Source organism: Salarias fasciatus, chromosome 16 (assembly GCF_902148845.1).
Source record: "Salarias fasciatus chromosome 16, fSalaFa1.1, whole genome shotgun sequence".
NCBI lineage: Eukaryota > Metazoa > Chordata > Actinopteri > Blenniiformes > Blenniidae > Salarias > Salarias fasciatus.
Window position 1 is genome coordinate 15,813,061 of NC_043760.1, and position 20,263 is coordinate 15,833,323.

General features: G+C 41.7%; 1 protein-coding gene across 4 annotated transcripts in view; it reads right to left on the reverse strand.

Moving 5' to 3' along the window:
• Positions 1-20,263, reverse strand: part of pard3bb (par-3 family cell polarity regulator beta b) — a 204,251-nt gene that overhangs the window by 115,001 nt on the left and 68,987 nt on the right. For all 4 annotated transcript variants that reach the window (XM_030111978.1, XM_030111977.1, XM_030111976.1 and 1 more), the window contains exons 6-11: positions 16,832-16,915; positions 15,810-15,935; positions 11,150-11,375; positions 9,911-10,019; positions 8,685-8,824; positions 8,316-8,444 (exon numbers count right to left, since the gene is read on the reverse strand). In XM_030111978.1, the coding sequence (XP_029967838.1) occupies positions 8,316-8,444; positions 8,685-8,824; positions 9,911-10,019; positions 11,150-11,375; positions 15,810-15,935; positions 16,832-16,915 (814 nt within the window). The remainder of the gene's footprint in view (positions 1-8,315; positions 8,445-8,684; positions 8,825-9,910; positions 10,020-11,149; positions 11,376-15,809; positions 15,936-16,831; positions 16,916-20,263) is intronic.

A 20,263-nucleotide genomic window follows, 5' to 3' on the forward strand; every position in this document is an offset into this window, starting at 1 on the left:
CTCCTGCAGAGACGCCAAGCTGCCAAGGAGTTTGCGTGCGTATGCATGTGTGTGTGTGGATACGCAGGTCTCTAAGGGCGTAACAGATGGGGGATCTACTGTAGTGACTCTGCGAGGTCACATTGGTGACAATATCGGCACGATGCAGCACACACACACACACACACACACACACACACACACACACACACACACACACACACGACAGACTGCAAAGGAGTGCACCGACGCACTCGGTCGCAGCGGCGGTGATGAATGAGGGACCATCAGCTTGACGAAACGGCTCAATACAGTTGCTGTGAATGTGCCCTGTCACCAGTATTTAACGAGTATGCTGAAGCGTGCGTGTGCGCGGAAGGAGCATCTGGCACTCAAAAGCATGTTTCCTGTTGTGCAAAAAGAAATAAAAGGGGGGGGGCGAGTAAAGGAAAAGGACAGACAGAAGGCCAGCTCGCAGCTCTACAGCAGCGAATGCCAAAAAGTACAAAGCCTGATTGAATCACATTTAAACCTTTCTCTCAATCCGTGTATTCGCAGCCAAAATGTGGCAGTGAGCGCTTTAAATATTCAAGTCTGCATCGACTACTTTAAGCTATTCTGTTCCAGTGGAGTTGGGCTAATTAAACAACACGTATTCTAATACACCTGATTATGTTCTGTATTCATCTTCATCCAGCATTTACCAAGCAACAAGTCTTCTGACTCAATATCTTCCACAATCGTGATTATTTCATCCTTTATTACTAATATGTTTTAGTATTACTCCTGAACTACATGCAGAGTTTAATAAGGCCACAGTCATTATCAGCTGAAGCTTTCTAAATCTTAGTGTTATGTTTGGCTTAGTTTTTCTGAAAACCATCAATCTATCTTCTAAACAGCCTGATCTAATTCAGAGTTGTGAGGCGCCGGAGACCTGAACTTCCTGGACAGGTCGCCAGGGCATCAGAGGGCAAACTGTCTCTGTGTCTCTCTCTCTCTCACAAACAGAAAGATCCTCACTGGACTCGAACCAGAAATGATCTCTGGGGTTAGGTAACACTGCTAACCACTTCCACCATTCAGCATTTTTCGAATGGATTTGTTATTTTCTCATATATCACGAATGAACGTTTTAAAGTCCCTTCCAAAGAGAAACCCAGCGAGACCTTCAGCAGAGATGCAACGAAGGCCGGGTGAACATGGGAGCTGAGTGACATGCAAGAGAAAATAAACCGTATAGAAGAACAAAAGGAAGCGAGGGAAGCAGGAGAGAGGGAGGTGTGAATTGTCTGGAAGCAGAAAAAGAGCATCTTTGTCTCAAACATTAGTTTCGAGACCCGGGCCAACTCAGCAGGTGTATGCTTGTTTGTGTGTGAAAAAAAAAATATTCAGGAACAAAAAAATCAGGTTTTATGTTTGTGTGTATGTGTGTGTGTGTGTGTGTGTGTGTGTGTGTGTGTGTGTGTGTGTGTGTGTGTGTGTGCGTGCTGCGGCCCTCACTATACAGTGAACACAGCAGGATGCATATTTGTTATATAGCGGAATGTGTACGGATATGATTGCATGTCACAGAAAAGTGACTCCGAAAGAGAGTGTGTGTGTGTGTGTGTGTGTGTGTGTGTGTGTGTGTGTGTGTGTGTGTGTGTGTGTGTGTGTGTGTGTTTGTATAGAGGTGGTGTAATGTCTTTGTTCTACAGCGAGCGCACACATTAGCAGACAACACCAGATGGTGGGCTAAAATGAGACAACGGAAGAGGGGGAGGAGAAGACAGACAAGATCCTTCCATCATTTCATCATCATCCTTCTTCTGTTTCCTCTCCATAAACAAACAAACGGGCACAAACCAAAAGGAGAAGAAAAAGTAAATGGGAACCTCAAGATATATGACTGTTGCAACTTCGCTGGACTGTGTGGAAAAAAAAAAAACGAGGTGTGCGAGGAATAAACATCAAAAAAATGAAAGTGGTATTGACTATCTCCATTTAATTTTACAGGCAGTTTCAAAAATTTGCATACCGCTGTGTTTGAATCAAGGTGTGGCCTTTATATTTACAGAATTCTCAAATTGACTCATTCAGCGGGTTACTGGAGGTTAACAACTGTTAATCGCAAATTCAACATCGTGTTTGTTTCAATGTGTGTTATGATGAGGTATCATTAGGTATAGGTGAATGTTACCGTTCCTTAAAGATGTGCAGATTAAAGGTTGATGGCTGAATTCTACTCCAGTAAAATTTTATGTTGTGGTAACAGCGCTGCTTAAAGACACAACGTTTTTAAGAGAAAATGGAAAACTCTCCTTGTGTTTTGGGATGTTGTTTACAAGACAACAGTGGTCAGAGCCACTGAAACACAGCTCTTTTCAAACGGCAACCAAGGTGGAACTTTTCGAAAGCGATCAGACTCCGTGTCTGTGGAAATGGGCGGAAAACACAACAAATGCTCTGACCTTGTCTTCATTGAAACAGAAGAAAACTGAAGTTTTTTCTAAATGCTTCTACGGTAGTAGAAATTAGTTAATCACATGTTAGTAGACAGACCACAACAACAGCGGCCTCCAGAGTGTCACAACTGGGACTTGGTAGTTTAGAGTCACTCATTAACTGCATATCAATTTAGTTTTCTGTCCATACAAAAGTCCATGCACTTGCCATTGTTAATGTTGACAGTGTGTTGTTCTCTGCTTGCATATGTGTGTGTGGTTTCATCACAAAAACAGTCCACAGCACCAACTCGAGTCCCAACATGCCAACTACACTGTTTTCAGCATTTCAGTTATGAAAACAGAAATTGCTGTCAAAACGTTGCCGTGTAAACGCAAAACTTTCCTGAAACGAAGACTCAAAAATCACTGTATTTTCCCTTGAGCCTTAGAGTGAAAAACACAGTTTTACTAAATGTTCATTGAACAGAACTGAGAGGCAGCAGCTTTCCAACAATTTTAACACTCCCGCTCCCTGCCAGGCCCAAATATGTCTGCTGAAGTAGATGGAAAAACGTTTTACTCAGTGAGGACAACGCCAGGAGTCACACAAGCCGTCATTCAGACTCCTTTTACTGCATTACAGTAAACATATGGCAACTTATATGTTACAACCTTTTTCCAAACTGTGTGAATTGTGTTCTAAAGAGATGGGACTCTGCATTTCCACACAAAATTAATAAGCTGTGAAGGAGACCAATGACAGAAACAATCTTTGAAGAATGGAGGTGACAGTCTGCCACAAATAAACGTTAAAAAAAAAAAAAAAGAAATAAAAAAATGGAGACCAGCCTGCTCGTGTCCGCCCAAAGGAAGTTGGTGCGAATGCCGCTCCCCGTAAAAGAAACAACACTCCACAAAAACTGGAAAGCACAATAGCTAATGAGGTGTGATAATACTGCCAGGCTTATGCTTCGATCGGAGGTGTGAAAACACAAACATGTGAAACTCACTGCTCGTACGTACTGATTGTTTTAAACAGACTGGGTTTGTGATGGAAGCCAAAAGAAGTGTGACCCCCCCAAAAACAATTACAAGCCAATAAACACTCGGTGGATTCCAAAACACCAAGGGACTGTCTCTGCTCGTAGGCTTCGGAGAAACTTTGTTAATGCATTCCGGTCAATGCTGCACCAAATGGCTCTTTTTTAGATTAAAGGTTTTATTCATGAAAGATTGATCACTTTAGATTTGATTCCCTTGCCTGCTCAACTCGGTCTCCTCAACAGATAAAATACACCTTGCTCAAATATCTGCCTCTTGAATGCCGCTATCCTAAAATCACACATTAAAACATCTTCAAATTTCAATCAAGGAGCATGCTCGCGATTGAAACTGCAGCACCGTAATCGCATTTGCTCCTGAAAAGTGTTGTGATTGCTGAATAAACACCACAAGCTGGTAATTAGACAGAGGTGAATTCTACTGGGGCATCCTGTCTGTCAGGGAGAGAGGGTGAGGGTGAGGGCAGCAGAAAGGAGGGATGCTCCCCTGATAAGAGGAAAAGACAGGAGGGTGGGGGGGGGTCTATTGATTGAAATACAAAAACTGTGCACTTACTTCGACACACAAAACAAACCCACTCAGACAAACCAGCACCGGAGAGGACAGGTTTGGATGTCGTCTGTAGTTTACAGTAGATTCCAGCTACTGTTTGCTGACTCATTCACTCAGCCACTCGTCAACAGGCTGAGCAAAAGCAGAGTAAAGGCAAAGGAGCAATCTGCTTTTAAACAACACTCAGACACTTGTTTGCCTATTTGTCCGGAAAAAAAAAAAAAAAAAAAAAAAAAAAAAAAAAGGCTGAAAATCACCAAATTTGAATGTGTGCTTCAGAATCTAACTGTTGTTATTTCATGTCTTCCACAGAGGTCTCATTAGGACAGTGTTAGAGAACTGAAAGGCTGCTTCTCATTTCAACAGATTACATTTCTGAGAGCAGGTGCTTTTTTTTTCTTTTTTTCTCTTTTGGTTGAGACTCTGTCAATCAAAATGACAGACAGTGGAAAGTTTTTCTTTAAAAAAGTCTCTATCTTAACTGCAAATCTACATGGAATGGACTGGCGACCAGGGTGTATATTCTGCTGGGACCAGCTCTGGGACCCTTCAGTTCTCGATGATGGATGGACCATCTCTCCAGCCGTGGGTTATCTGGTCTCAGCTCTCTCAATTTGGCGATTGTTTAGTACCCCAAACACATGGACCTGAGCAGAAGTTACGATTGTCACTACTTAGTCAGAATCTGATAAATCCCTGTAACAGGATCTCTTAGTGTGTCTTCATGAGAGGAAAAACCATTATCTACTGTAATAATCTGACAGCAGGCGATAAAGTGCACTTCCATTCATATCAGTATTCATGTCAGAGACGGTCTGCTACGAAGACACGTCTACTTGATGGGCAGCAGAGGAGAAGTCTCTTAAGTGGAGACTTCCAGCTGTAACTTTCATTACTGGTTGTCAAAACTGGCCTCAAGGCACTAAAATGGTAAATGGCGTTCAGTTATACAGCGCTTTTCTACTGATCAACAGCTTTACAATGCCACTCACATTCATCCATTCACACATCAATGGAACAGGGTGCAGTGAGAGTTCCAACAGTGCTGTCACGTTTAGGTAAAGTAGATTTGTTGATGAAGCTGCCTTATTTCTGTTTACGTATCTTGAGCGTTACCAGAGTGTATGATACCTTTCAAAACATTATTAAGAAATATAATAAAACTATTTCTTTTTCTATTACACCGCCACACAGGGAATCAGCAGTTAAACATGTAGATGATCTGAAAATTCATCACCAATACAACACACATCGCCGTGCTTCCACACACAAACCACGTACCAATGTTGGCACTTCTCCATCAACACATGTACCTCTACACAAAGGCCAGCGGCGCCCTTGAATTATACGGTTGTTTAAGCAGCGCTACAAAAAGAGACAATGCTTTTCCTCTGGGAGCTATTGTGATGTGTAAGAACAACACTCAGACATTTATTTCCCGAATGAGTGTGTGTAGGAATAATACAAGACCAATGAGAGCGCAGTTTCCTGACAGGGGAAGGATTATTCTGGGTTTTGTGCCAGTGTGGTCCAGCTGAGTGGCAATAAGTTACATTATAGTTGATGAAACCACAAAGTTCTCTTTTAGTCTTGGGTTGAATTGAAGGTTATTTAAAGTTTTCTATTTGATCACCGTGGAATCAACACAGATCAGGTATACATACGTAAATCAGTCACACAGAAACAAGGCATTCCAACAGTCAAACAGCAAGCTGATGAGAGGGTTTCATGTGAGTTAAATTCAAAAAGCAGCCATTCCCTTCCACACTCAGGATGTGGAGCGTGAGCATATCTCTCCATTTGTAAAAAAAAAAAAAAAATCCTTTGTGCATATGAATAAACAATTAAAAAATGAATCAACCATCACATTCGTCTGACTGAGTTAATATAATATGCGCAGATGGATCACGTTAAAAGAAGCCATTTGTTCACGCCCGAAAGCAGATTTGAGACTTTCTCTGTCAATCCAGACCAAGAATGTGCAACTTTGATCACTGCTGAGGGCCAAAGAAATGTCATCCTCACTACCAGAGGGCCAAACTGTGACAGAGCACTTTCACCACAAGGATAAATAAGTAGGTCAGTTTCATCAAATAGGACCTCCGGATCATAGGTGGTGGATACACTCTCTCTCAGCCTGCGGTACAGGGTCAACACAGCAGCTTCCACGACTCCCTCAACTAGGAGAACTGCCTGTTCCATGATTCCCTCTTTCATTTTGTGATACACTGTCATGCCTCTCATTTCAACTGGAAAGAAATATCTGGAAGTCTTCCTCGCACCGTCACACTGTCTCACTATGTCTGATTGTTTGTCTTCTGTCATTGCCTGTTTTGTTTTTTTTCTTTTTGTTTTTCAAACGGAATTGTCACTTTTATTCAATAGCTTCAATCTGGCCCGCCAAAGATATTTTGAAAAATATTAAAAGAAAAAAAGCTTTTTTTTTTCTCTCTTTTCTTTTTTTTTTTTTTTTTTTTACAGTCGTGGACGCAACACTGACCCAAGACAATCATTAAAGTTGGCTGTTTGTTGAGATTGGTGTCATTTCAAGTTTGTTTAGTTTTAGCGAAAATATCGACATTTTCATCACATGTTCTCTCTGCAAAGGAAAACCTCAAAGTAGAAATCAAAACATTGTGTCACTATTTTACTAGTCCGACCCACTCACGATAAAATTGGGATTTTTGCGGCGCCTGAATTGAAAAAAAAATTTGACACCCCTATTAATATATGAAGAAAAAAACTGTACTGTATCCGAGGCTCATTAAATAAATATCCATGTATATGACATTTTATCTAAATTTTGAAATTAAAAATAAAATACATTTCAACAAAAGCAGACACAAGCTGGAAGCCTTCTTGAACCGCTCATTTCTGAAGTTGTAAAAAAAGATTGTGAAGGCAGCCTGTTTATATCAACAGTTAACCTGGAGGCTGTAGTTAGCAGGGGAGCTTTCTGCCGCAGTTTGCTGTGTAATTGTGCGGCGGTATGGAGAGCACTGGAGTCGTGGAGAGGTTCTGAGTGAATGCATTACCGGTCGAGAGCCGCAGTTCTTCAGCAGCGAGACTCAAAAGCAGATCTTTCGCTCTCAACCGGAGTGGGCAGCCACGGAGTTCAGACATGCGCGGGGGGGTGAGACTCTCCGCCAGGTACGATACTCAGAAACCGTCCTAAATGTTAACACATGCACACACTTCGACGCGTTGCTCCGTTTCCTGTCTGGAGAAGCAGTTTTTCCTCTGGGGCTCGGGGGTCGCGCACACATGTCTGTACATGGAGCTTCCTGGCGGCCGCTCAGGAAACGTCAGTCGATACGAGCGGAAAGGGACAGAGAGGGGAAAGCAGGCACAAAAGGCAACATTAAAGGAGAACAAGATAGAGAACAGGGAAAATTAACCTCATGCATAACCGATGGGTGTGGAGGGCACGAAAGGAAACCGGCTCAAATGAAAACTGGTGGTCTCAGAGTTCTGCTTATTCCCATTGTCCTGATCTGTGTGTGTGTGTGTGTGTGTGTGTGTGTGTGTGTGTGTGTGAGACAGACACCGAAAGGTTATGAAGAAAATTGTTATTTGACTGCAGCTGTGACAGTAAAGATGATGGTTGTAGGAGGAAATTAACTTGAAGAACAAAGTCTTCAGAGAAAAAGGCTGAAGAGTGGCAGGTGCGGAGTACAGCCAATGAGAGATAAGACAAAGGAAAAGCTCTGATTAAATTGATATTAAAAAAAAAAAAAGGTAGTTATCAAGCTGAGGAGCGTGGATCTAAAGAAACGATCAGAAAATGAGAATTTCAAAGGAACAGAGAACAATAGCTTTAAATTCTCACTAGTGTGTGCAGAACAGTCGATCATGCAAAAGTCTGGAAAAAAGCAGGAAGAAGAAGAAACAGAGTGAGCAAAAGGTGGTTTTATTAAATAAGAACAAGCGAAAGTCATTAAAAGCACCAAGGTGAGAAAATATCATGTACAGAAAGTATTTTCTTCATACTATAAAGCTTCACATTGGGCTCAACTCCAGGCAATCAGAATGATGTTTTTTAAAAACACTATCAAATTGTTAAAATTGTTGAGAAAACAGAACTGTTTCTTGAATCAGTCATTAAAAGGGAAAAAAAAAAAACCCTCTGTGACATTTGTGGATCATTTCTACAAAACAAAAGCAGCTGAGCTGATCGTCATCCAGGAGAGTTTGCTGTTTGGACCAAAAACTGTGAAATTAAAGGGAGTTCCATATTAACAATGGAAGTGAAAGTCAGATCCTGCAGCCGCCGACCTCTGAACTGCTTCTTACCATCTCCCGGGGCAGGAACATGTCCTCCTGACGAAGGACCACCAGACACACACTTTCCCCCTGCCGCGTGCTGCGCAGCATACACACCAGCTCCTCCTGGCCCACGCCCGTGATATCCACGCCGTTCACCTGTGAACACACACACACACACACACACACACACGAGTCACAACACAAAGACGGTGCAGAAACACACATAAGACAGCACTTTAAGTGTGATTCAAGACGACAAAACTATTTGCATCAACTATCAAAAATCTAAGCAACGCTTTGGGACTTGATACTTGTTTTTTTTTTTTTGTTTTTTTTAGCTTCTGAACAGCTGCAGTTGATATCAGATGGTTTTCACAGCAGCCGGTCGTCCGGTACCTCCAGGATGCGGTCTCCAGACTGCAGGCGTCCATCTTTGACAGCTGCCCCCCGTGGCAGAATGTTTTTGACTAGAATGGGTCCAGGACCGTGAACTGAAGAATCCCTGGTTACCACAGTAAAGCCAAGACCCTCAGAACCTACACACACACACACACACACACACATGCAGAGGAAAAACACACACAAGTGAGAGGTGAATCACAGAACTACAGTATGCGAGCAGAAGTAACAATCCAAAGTCTATGTCAAGACAGGAATATCCTGTGGAGCTGTTTACTCCCTGCTTCTATATTTGTCTTGCCCAGGATTTGAGAGTAAAAATCCCATATCCATCCTCCCACACATACACACACACACCCAAAACTGTTCCTGAGAACCTCAACACAGTGTTGTTGACTCAGCTCCAGACTAACATACAAGTGTGATAATTTAAAGCCCCGAGGAGATTGTGAGCGCCTTAAACCCTTTAGCTGTAGCTGGAGCCGGAGTGTGTGCAGGTGTGAGGGTTTTAAATGTGAGTTCAGGTGTGGGGCAGAGAGCACGAAGGGGGAGAGGGTGAAAGATGGTGAAGAAAATAATAAAAAAAAAAATCGGGTGTAACGCGGTGGAAATGGAGAGCAAGTGTTCTGGAAAAGGAGGCGATGAAGATTAAAACAGTAATCAGTGAAAAACACATAAAGGCACTCAAACACATGCATGTGTGGACAAAAAAAAAAAAAAAAAAAAAAGGCCATACGCAGACAGAGAGACTGGTTGTGTGTTTTATAGACCTCATTAAGTCTGGTCTCTTTAGCAGAGCCAAGTCAGCAGTTTGGTCCGGTATGAATTCATATCAGCAGAAATGAACAGATCAATAAAGACTTAATAGACCCTGAAGAGAGGGAATCAGGAAGATGGAGAGAGGAAGGAGACTCAGCCAGAGAGCAGAGAAAGGAAGCCGCACAGAGAGAAGCTCAATTCTGGGCCAACAGCAGGAGGCATGAAGCAAGCCATTTGTGAATATGCAGGGAATGAAAATAGAGTCAGAAAATAGAAAGGCCATTTAAAAAAAGAAAATAAATTCAACGCTCCTGCAGAAATGTGGTTCTACTGACATCTCTTGTATGCAACATAGTCACAATCTAAATGAATAGGGGGTTTTTAAAACTGTGAAATATTCAGCATTTTAAGAAAAATGTTGACATGTCTCGGTAAAGTCTTTTTTCCAGCCAGGTGTTTCTCACCTTTCTTCAAGTCGATCCTCAGCCTCCGTCCTCCTCTCTTATTGGCCACCAAAGTACTGAGTGCAGGACTCTTCTTCAGAAGGGGGCTCTCACTCCTCCCTTTGGGCGTCTAAAGAGGGAGAACATACCACATTCAGGCCAAATAAACAGTAGTAAAGGCATTAAAAATAAATAAATAAATGAGAAAATTGGAGTATTTCAACCAATAACACATTTTACGAACAGCTCTTAAGTGTGATATGGATCATTGTAATATACCAAAATATGACAAACTTTTCAGCAGGTGCTAAAACGTAAAAAAATAAAGGGTGTCACACCAAATATAACTTGGATTTAAATCTCTTATTTGATTTTGTTGCAGTTTGAGATCAGCCTTGCTTTAAAATATAAAAACAACTTGCCAATCAACACCAACTGCTTGCATTTGGTGTTAACTGTCCATATAGTTACACTTTGCTGTTTGATTGTGCCTTGCATAAGTTTGTAGTGATTGGAATTATAAATGTAGCATATACTAAATTACTTATAAAACTTGGACTCTCTTAATTTAAATTTTCAGAGCATCGGAAAATCGACTGCAGCCTGTGAGGTCCTGCAGGTTTATGGGAACAGAATGTCACACCTGCATGGCAGGAAGCCAGAAAACTGTTTTTAAATGAAATAAGATGATCAGCTGTTGCTAAGTAACTGTTGTCTCTGTGCCAGCTGTTTGCTCAAATGTCAGCCACGTTTCCATGGTGACGTTAACGACAGAAGTTCATGCGGTTTTTAAGGATTCCGAGCATGAAACAACGTCCAAGTGCCATTTCATTTCTGTGTATTTATGAATTTCCGGTGAAAATGCCTAAAAGTGGAAAGGGATGATTGAATGAGTGTGCATCGCACGCCACAATTGGTCAAAATACTGTATTTGCCACAGGTTGAACTGTTCATTAACAGTAAGGTCGTCTGCAAAAAAAATAACAGGAAAAATGTATTTTCCATTTCCTCGGGTCTTTAAACATGAGGTGTCTTCAGAGTAAGAAAGAACCTGGGATTGTTTCCATGGAACATTCTCAGATCCCTTCAATACATCAAGTGAAAATACACCAAGTGCCAAGTTTGCAAAGACTTTCGCCTCAACTTATTCCGGCACCACCTCATTTTTAAAGCAAGTGAGGTTTTAATCACTGTTTTAGGTTCACGGAGTCAAAACGTCTCTCAGTCCAATTCAGTCTGCAGACACACAGCAACACTTACGCCAACTTCCAGACCCGCGGTCGGACTCTCCGCAGGTCTGAGCACAGGTTTGGCTTTGATGGGTGGAGGTGGATCTTTGGTCTTGGCGGTCCGGGGGCTGCCGCTTCCGCCGCCGCCAAACAGCTGACTAATCAGACTCTTCTCGTAGCGCTCTCTGTTGGAGGAGGGCACGACTTCCAGGCGCACCACGGGGGAGCGCATGGCCTGGCGGAACACGTCCTGCGCTCTGAGAGGAAAAGCAGAGGGAGAGAGGAGTGAGGAAAAGTTCTCCTCGATAGATGGGCAGAGTGCTTTGTGAATTATGGGTACTGCATGTGGCACACGCTTAGCATTTAAACTAATCAAGTCATTAGTCACGCTTACATAAACAATGAAGTGATCAATCTCTGACAAGAAAACTAATTATAAAAGGATATATAACTCAATTAAAAGAAAAAAAGATACATGATATAAATGAGGTGTTTGATTTTTCCAGAAACTGTTGCACACAGGAACATCTTTGGGTCATTTATCTTTACTAAACTGACTCAAGCGACCGTCATCCGGAGCGATGAATTGTGTTTATTGAAATATATGACTGCCTCAAATCTGATTACAAAACTTTTCTACAAGATCAGGATAAAAAAAAGTTAGGAGTTCAGAGATGTCCTGCACTTGACTAGAATACAACTCTAGAAAACACGGGATGTTTTCATGAGTTTATTAAGATGCTTCTTAAGGTGTGGCATGGAAAAAACACTTGTCCAACAATATGGAAATATCCTAATTGCTCATTGTACTGTCATGGTATTAAAATCATACTAGTAATAACACCAATAAGTTAGCTATTGCAACAGTGGTGGATGTAGTCACAGTAATAGCAGAAGTAATTTTCATCATTGTAACAGCAGTATAACTAACATACACAAATGTGGGAAAACAATCTGTAAAATATGTAACTGTTCTCTTCATTTACATTGTAAGAGCTCATGTAAGACTTTAGCAGAATATTACCAAGAGTATATTCAATCTTCAAGCTTGTGTTTATTTCTTGAAGCGATTATCACATTTTGTTTTTAAGCAGCGCACCGAGCTTAAGACAATAAGAGAGCAGCAGACGTGGAGCGCTGACACCTGTACCGAGCCCAGAATAACCACATGATTTATAAAAAAGATTATTTTTCAGGGAATTGGTCTATATTAGATTACGCTAAGCAAATTAGAAGGACCATTGTGCCGGAGCAATTCCTGCACGCCATCATTCAGCCCAAATAACCGACAGAGAAAATCCAGTTTATTTAAATTTTATTGGATTAGCCTCCTATTGTTTTCCACCACCAAGATCATTATTACATGCATAATGATTATAACTACCCATAACTAGAGACTATGTTTAGAACACAGTGTATAATATATTAATTTGTTTTAATAGAGAAAATACGGAGAGAATTAACTTCCACATTCAATGTTTTTTTTTTTTAAGTAACAAATTATGCTCACATTCTGGAAATACTGTTGTGAGAAAGTTTGCATCTTAAGTGGCTGATGTCTTACTAAAGGAGAAAATTTAACACCACCTGGACAAGACTGGTGAAGGTGATCTCTCTGCGTCTGCTTTGTCCCTTTACCTCATGTATAAAACGTTGGTTGTCATGTCGTATGTCAGTAATTCTGCCACACTGGATCTATAACCTCAGTCAACCAACCTTCAAATGCTTGGCCTGTACGAATCCCTCCCATTTCTAATGTCTCTGTCCAATATTGTTATATAACCATGTTGTGGGGCTGGAAAAACCCCAAACTGGATTATAAATACAACAATGGACTTTGGTGTTTTCCTCAGTCATCAGCTCTGCTTTGGGATGTGATAATATTGGAGATTTATTGCAAATGTGCAGAAATAATGTGATACAATCATGTCAACAAGGAAATGAGACTGAAATCTCACAGGGTTTATAACATCAAGTCAAAAGAGTAAGATGCTCCGTAAAGTATGAGTAAGTTATTTCAATTTTAATCTCCATGTGCCTGTTCGTACAACATGAAAAGTATATTTTTTCGGCCCGTCTGACACAAAATGTCTCTAAATACACAGTTTCAGTTGTACTCAGTAGGAACTAAATGCCAAAATTCAACAAAAGATCTGCAAAATGTGAGACCTTATATTAGGAATTATTTTATCCTTGGAGCAATACAGTAATTCACAAATGAAACATCTTATGTGGGCATGAACGCTGGTGTTTTGGACATAATAGAACACCAGAAATGAGTCGATGTTGAGAGTTGATTGGCGCTCATCACGTCTCCTTTCTTCTCAGACTGCATTTCCACGTTGAGACCGTCCAGCCCAGCAAGTGTCCGTGTGTCACGCTCCGCTAAATAACCACACTTGAAGTGGAAATCCCTTTATTAACAACACAATGCAAGTGGATATGAAATCTGTACACAAGGACCGCTGTGGATGGATGATATTGTTATTGTTCCCCGGTGGACAACACGGGCAGCACATCTGTGTTAAAGGAAGAAGAAGAAGAAAAAAAAAAAAAGAGGTATTCTAATAAAGCTGGTTTTGTCAATACGGCTGCCAAGGTGGGACAATAGCAGTGTGTGTGTGTGTGTGTGTGTGTGTGTGTGTGTGTGTGTGTGTGTGTGTATGTGTATACACACACACTTTCAGTGGCCCATTTTACTGGTCTGTTTCCCTACAAGGACGAATCAAGAGCAGTAAAACGGTGTCGAAGTAAAACATGGAGTGAATATATCACATAGAGGGATTAAAAACTAGATTTTATTCTGCTATTGAAATTTTTTTCAGGTGAGAAATTGATTCCGTGTGTGTGTGTGTGTGTGTGTGTGTGTGTGTGTGCAGACTGGGGCTGGTGAGAGTTCATATGGACTGTCCACCTGTCTGTGAACAATAGGCGCAAATCTCTCCGATGATAATCCATTTACCTACACCGCGGCATAAAATGCCTTACATATAATCTGATTACCTCACTGAAAACCAGACAAGGAACTGTTGTGAGGACTACAAAAGCTCCATAATATGCTGGAATGGTGATAACATCCACATCGGTCCTTGTAATCTGAGGCAATCGTTCCTACAGGTGTGTCTTTTGTCACTGGAAAGCTGGCTAATCATGTTACTGCACTAAATACTCCTGTTAATGTTGTTCTTTTCAGGTGATTCAGTGGCACAGGAAGCAAACTCTACTGAGAGACATCTGCTCTCAAATGAATCTCCGAGGAAGAAAAAAAAAAAAGAAAGAGAGAAAGAAATCCCTTTGAGGAACGATACGGAACGAGGAGACGCACAAAGCCAGCTCGAGCAGACCCAGACATGCGTAGATTAAGTCGGAAGCGTCGCTCTCTAAACATCTGCCAAGTGTCTCCTCTGCTGTTCTCAGTGACGAGAGCTCTGAGGCAACGGAGACGAAACCAGAGACGCACGGAGAAAGACGGCAAAAACAAAAGAGCCACTGGAAGCAACAGGAAAAGGACTTAAACATGAAATCTGACTGTAGGGAGTCGGCTGTCATGTTGAAAACACGACTGCATGCGAAAGACACGTTAATCTCATGAAAAACTCCAAAAATCCTTTTCAATTCAATTTTAACCACTACGGAAAACAAGCTACTGTTCCACCTCAACTTATCTTCAAGCCCGGGGCTCAGTAAGTCCAGACTCAATCCCATGACCCACCAGGGGAATACTGCAGTGAATGGGGACCTAAATCCACCTCCAACCAGTAGTTTTTAGTTCCAGCTTACAAACTGAAGAAGTTTCTGTTGTTTACACTCCTCACACTTCCTCCCACTTCAACATTCCCATTCACAGCCTTTTTAACATTCTGTCGTCCAACAAACTTTCCTTTTTGACCTACTCTGACTTTTCTTTGTCCTCCAAGTCTTTGCTTTTTCGGTGGTTCAGCACCCTGGCCAACGTCTGTTTGTGAGTTTATATGAAATAGCTTTAAACAAAGTGAATGTTGTTGAATGAGTACGAAACAGGCCCTACATCATCTTCTTGACAACTTAAATTGAGGCACAAAGACCCATACAGTACCGAGCAAAACACCTTCAGAGCAATACTTCTTTTCTAGAAAACATGGAGGAAAGAACCAAAATTAACTTGATCTCTTATTCAAGGGCCGACCTGGACAATATAGCAGCAAATACACAGCCGAGGATAAAGTGGGCACAACATTTAAACATGTAGAAAAATACAATAAGTGGAAGAGGAACACACTGCACTCCCACAGCAGAGAGTTCAGCTATAATGCATTATCTTTCTGCCAATCAGCATCTACATAAAACAGCTTCCTGTTTTTAAGAACTGGTTCCTCATGCCCGTTGAGGTGAGGGCATTCGCGGGAACTTTATTCTGAAATGTTTCATTCACTGAATCGTACATTTGGATGCCGTTCCAAAATTGTCTCCTGCTTTCAGCAAAATAAAAGAATACAGTCCTAATTGGCCGTGAATGAAGTGAAGGATCACAGCACTGGCTCATTCTGACTTCCTCTGGTAAAACTCAATGTGATGATTCCAGCACTATATCGTAGAGATATCCATACTTTGTTTTTTTCCACTCTCCCAGGGGACGTGTTTCCGTTAGTCATCGTCTGAGACACATCTCTGACCTCCCAGAGGCCCACACAGATAATCGTTGTCATACTCACTGACTAAACGTCTTGTCCATAAGCTCGGTGTTGTTGATTTTAACAATGCACTCATCCTCTTGGAACAAGCCCTCCTTTCTCGAGCGGCTCTCTTCCTCCACTCCTCGGATATAGAGACCCAGAGACCTGGAGGCAGAGCCAGCAAAGAGGGGAAAAGGGAGGTTAAGGGACTTTCCCATCACTTCTAGCTCTTACTCTCACACTGTCGATTCAACAGATTTTCTTTGACTGTCTTTCAGCCCGTCTCTGAAGACAGACGGGTCTCATGGGGACAGTTAATGAGATTCTCCAGACACAATCACACTCAATTACAACATAACATTCCATATTGCATGTTTGCTTCCTACTTATATATATATATAAGGGATCTGCAGCTCTTTGTAGATGTTTTAGGATTTTTTTTTTTTTTTTTTTTTCTTAAGAGATACTTCTCATGAAAGATGACAAACAGGAGCCTTGAATGAAAAAAGTTTTAATATTTCATAACCTAAAATATCATCATAATATATCACCTGCCAGGCACTGTTCACCAGGTGATTACTGCCGACTTTCACACTTCAACAGAAAGCTTAAAAAGAAAAATGTAAAAGAAAGAAAAATGAAAAGACATAAAGACATTGAAATGAGGACGAGAAGGAAAAGGAAGAGCGAGGGAGAAGACAACAGACACGGAGAGGAATGTAGAGGGGAGATCGGTGAGGTCAGGTGAGTCATGAGAACATTCATAAAAAGTCATCCTGCTTTTCTTTAGGAAATCCCCTGTCTGCCCGTCACACACCCAAAGAACAGGCCCTGCATAGCTGGGCAATTCTCACTTCCTCTACTCTTTCCATTAGGAGAGGGTGTGTGTGTGTGTGTGTGTGTGTCTCAGCAGTGCCAGGTGGAAGGCTTTTCTGGGTCTGAAGGGCAGAATCACAGCTCAAATATATTTTTTTTTGGTGTTTTTTTTTTTTTTTTTTTCTTTCTTGTGTCTTAGTTTGTTTCAGTGTGAATGCATTTGTGCTGGTGCGTGCGCAGCTCACCGTCCGCTGAGTGACGAGCAGTAAGGAACCACGTGGATTCCCAGGGGACTGTCCTCTCCCAGGATCTCCACTGTCCTGGTCAAGCTGGAGACACACATCAATGAACACGCATGACAAAGAAAGTAAGGAAAAACACATTCTGGGACAACAAAATACAAGCTTCCTACCAATAATCAAACTGCATCTCTGACCTTAAACAGCCAATGAAATTCTAATTCTCATCATTTAGTGCAGATATACTGGTTCATATGGAAGCGCTGTCTCAACGCCACACAGAAAAAAACGCAGGACATGAGGCTAAATTCACACATGCATGCAAATCAGGCAGCTGGACAGTGAAATGTTAGACGCTTTGCTCATTGGCACCAGAAGTAATCGTTAGTAGAAACTATTTCCAAGGCCATTTAACGGTCAAATCATTTATCCGCCACTCGCCACACACTCCAGAGAAGTTTCAGAGCATTTTGGCTTAGTGGAACGAGAAACCGATCGCCACGCCCTACTTTTGAGCAAAACTTTGGAAACGTGCTGCCCTGGACTGATATCACTACAACTGTCTTTTTTCTGCGCAAGACTCCATCCAAACTTTTTTTCTGTCATCTCCTCAACGGGTTTCTTCTGTACCTTCAATCTCCCAATGTTGTTCTGTCTCGTTCGGATTATTCAAGTGTGTATCTGTTTTACATTCCGCCTGTGTTTTAATGTGTGTGTGTGCGCGCCCAAGTCTTTGTTTGATTAGTTTATCTATCAGAGCACAGCCATTAATCCTCTCCTGACCTTCTCTTTGTTTCCCGCATGTGTGTGTATGTGTGTGTTTTTAGAAGTAAGTTTGTCTAAACTTGGTTTTGCACTCTTCTGCCCCTCCCTTCACTCTTTGCCTCTGACTGGCTGCTCGCTTTGTCTCCATCTCTCCGCAGACCATCCATCCATCCCTAAACCCCCCATCAACTGATAGTGCTGCAGATGCTGATAAACTCCGCAGAGAGGGTTACTGATGATGGTGGGTGGCGACAGGGGGAGGGATGCAAAGTGCAAAAACAAGTCGTCTCTTCTCTCTCAGACACTCGGCTCTGCTCAGCGAGTTGAGTTGAATCTAACAGCAGGACACAAGAACCTGCGTGTAAGAGCAGCAAGGAGGTAAAACTGGCCGTCAGGATCTCAATATGGTTTATAAGGTCTTTTATTCTGAAAGGCCTGGACAGGAATGCAGAGTAGCATCATCGTCAACAACTGATATACTGTCAATGTTTTAGGGGAAAATTTAGCTTTATGAGATTTGAAAAACACTCTCTGGGAACTATATTCGATGCATTATTGTCTCTTAGTCTTATCCAGTGACCGACACAAAGTCCTTTGATCCCACCGTCCATTGGAAAAGCAAGCTCCTAAATTAATTCTTACTCAGGCTGAATTTTAAAGTGCTTCACGAGTGAGCGGCAAAAACACAAAGTCAAATACGAGCAAACAACCACTTCCACATGTTTTCTGCTTATGTTTGAGCAAACATGCTCGTGCACCTGCACGCAAACATGCAGACACACAAAGCGTTGCAATTACAAGCACAGATAAGAAAATAAAAGACAGAAAAGTGACAGAAAAAAAAGAAAAACAACTGAGGGGACACAACAAGAAATGACGGTAGGAAACAAGGGAGCTCGGGAAAGTTAAAAACAGAGAAATGAAGAAAGGAGGAGGCACTGAATTAATTAGACAAGCCTAATGAATAGAATTAATATGAGAGGGAAATAACATCCACTCCTCCCTCTATCCCTTTCTGCTGCTCTCCCTCTGATCTCTAATACGTCGACGACAGCACACACACGCGCGCGCACGCACACACAAACACTTGAGATCCATTTGCATTCCCTTTTTTTCATTTTTTTGTCTGTGAGATGTTTGACAGGCTGCATCAATGCAAAAAAAAAAAAATAAAAAAATGAAGTGGGGGGGTGAGCGAGGGACAAAATGGGTGAGACTTGAGAAAAGAGAGAGGCAGCCCAATAAGAGAACAAGAGGCAGGAGGGGAATAGAGCCCAATGCGCCGAGCGAGAGAGGAAGCGAGGAAGAGAGGAGCAGCGAGAGATGAAGAGAGCAGGTGTTCTCTTTATCCACCTGCCACTTCACTGATCCCCGCCATGAAAGACCGAAACACAGAGGGAGAAATAACAAAAAGGGAGGTGATGCATTACCAAACCACACTTTCCTTTTCTCTTTTTTTCTCTGGGAGCCGGTCTTTCAAGTGCGCAGCAACAGATATGTACTAACTAAAGACACAGGAGAACAGTAAAAATTGAAAATACTACTTAAAGCTAATGCACGTCCTAAGATTTTTTACAAAACTAATCCAAGAGTAGAGTCTCAGTTTGCATAGGGAAAAAAAAAAAAGGCAAAGTCTGGAGATGAGTCTTGTCAGAGACAATCAGAGACATGACCGAGTCTTTAGCCTGGTAAGACAGGGACTCTTCCTGCTGCCAGTGAGTGACAGGTAACATTACCAGCCACAGTGAAGTGCACTCTGACAGGGGGGGGATTAAGTTCTTTTCTCAGATCTAAGTGTCTGAGCAGGCCGAGGTTCCAGCGTAGTACTTAACCAGATGTTGTGCAATGTCTTTGTTGGCCTGGAAATGGCACGAGACGCCTGGTGTCTCTGCTTCTCCTCATCACTGCGTCATCGTCCAGGGGAGTGCGAAAACACTTAACCTCAACCACGAGTTTGGAAAGGAGCCTCAGGAGCAGCCTGTCACTCAGATCAGCGCTGGAGGGTGGGAATCTTTCTTTTTCCTTTTCCATATTCAAAATAGCTGTCAACTATCTGTTAGTGAAGTTATTCCTGAAGCTTTAAGGTTAAAGCGCCTATAGACTGCATGCTTTTAGCAATCTTACATATTTATTAGCAGCTGCGTTGCGCTGAATGTACACAATTGTGTCTGTCAGGAGGATGGATGGCTCAATCGGAGGTGACAATAGATAGGATGTTCTCAGTGAGAAAAACATCTCAGCAGAGAGGGTGAGGAAATGTGCGTCTGATAATTTGTTACTATATTGTTACTATATCTTCTGAGATGGGATGGAACGACCTGCAAGAAGTCTTGATCTGAACAACACAGTTCAGATGTTATTCATAGTAAACTATCTGATCAGTCTTTATATTGTCCAAAACTCCCATAATTCAGTTGTACTAATGTGTTACAATCCATTAATTATTCACTTCCTGACATACTTAGCTTATTTTATCAGGAATTAATTAACAAACATTAAAAAGGGAAACAAAATAAGCAAATCATACACAGAAAAGCATCCAGAATGATGTTTAGGTTCCTGTTAGGTAAAGTTCCTGAAATTAAAAACAGCTTTTGTAAACTACATATTTAAAGTTATTCTAACCAGACTGAGAAAAATGACTCAATTCAGAGAAAATAAAGAGATTAACCA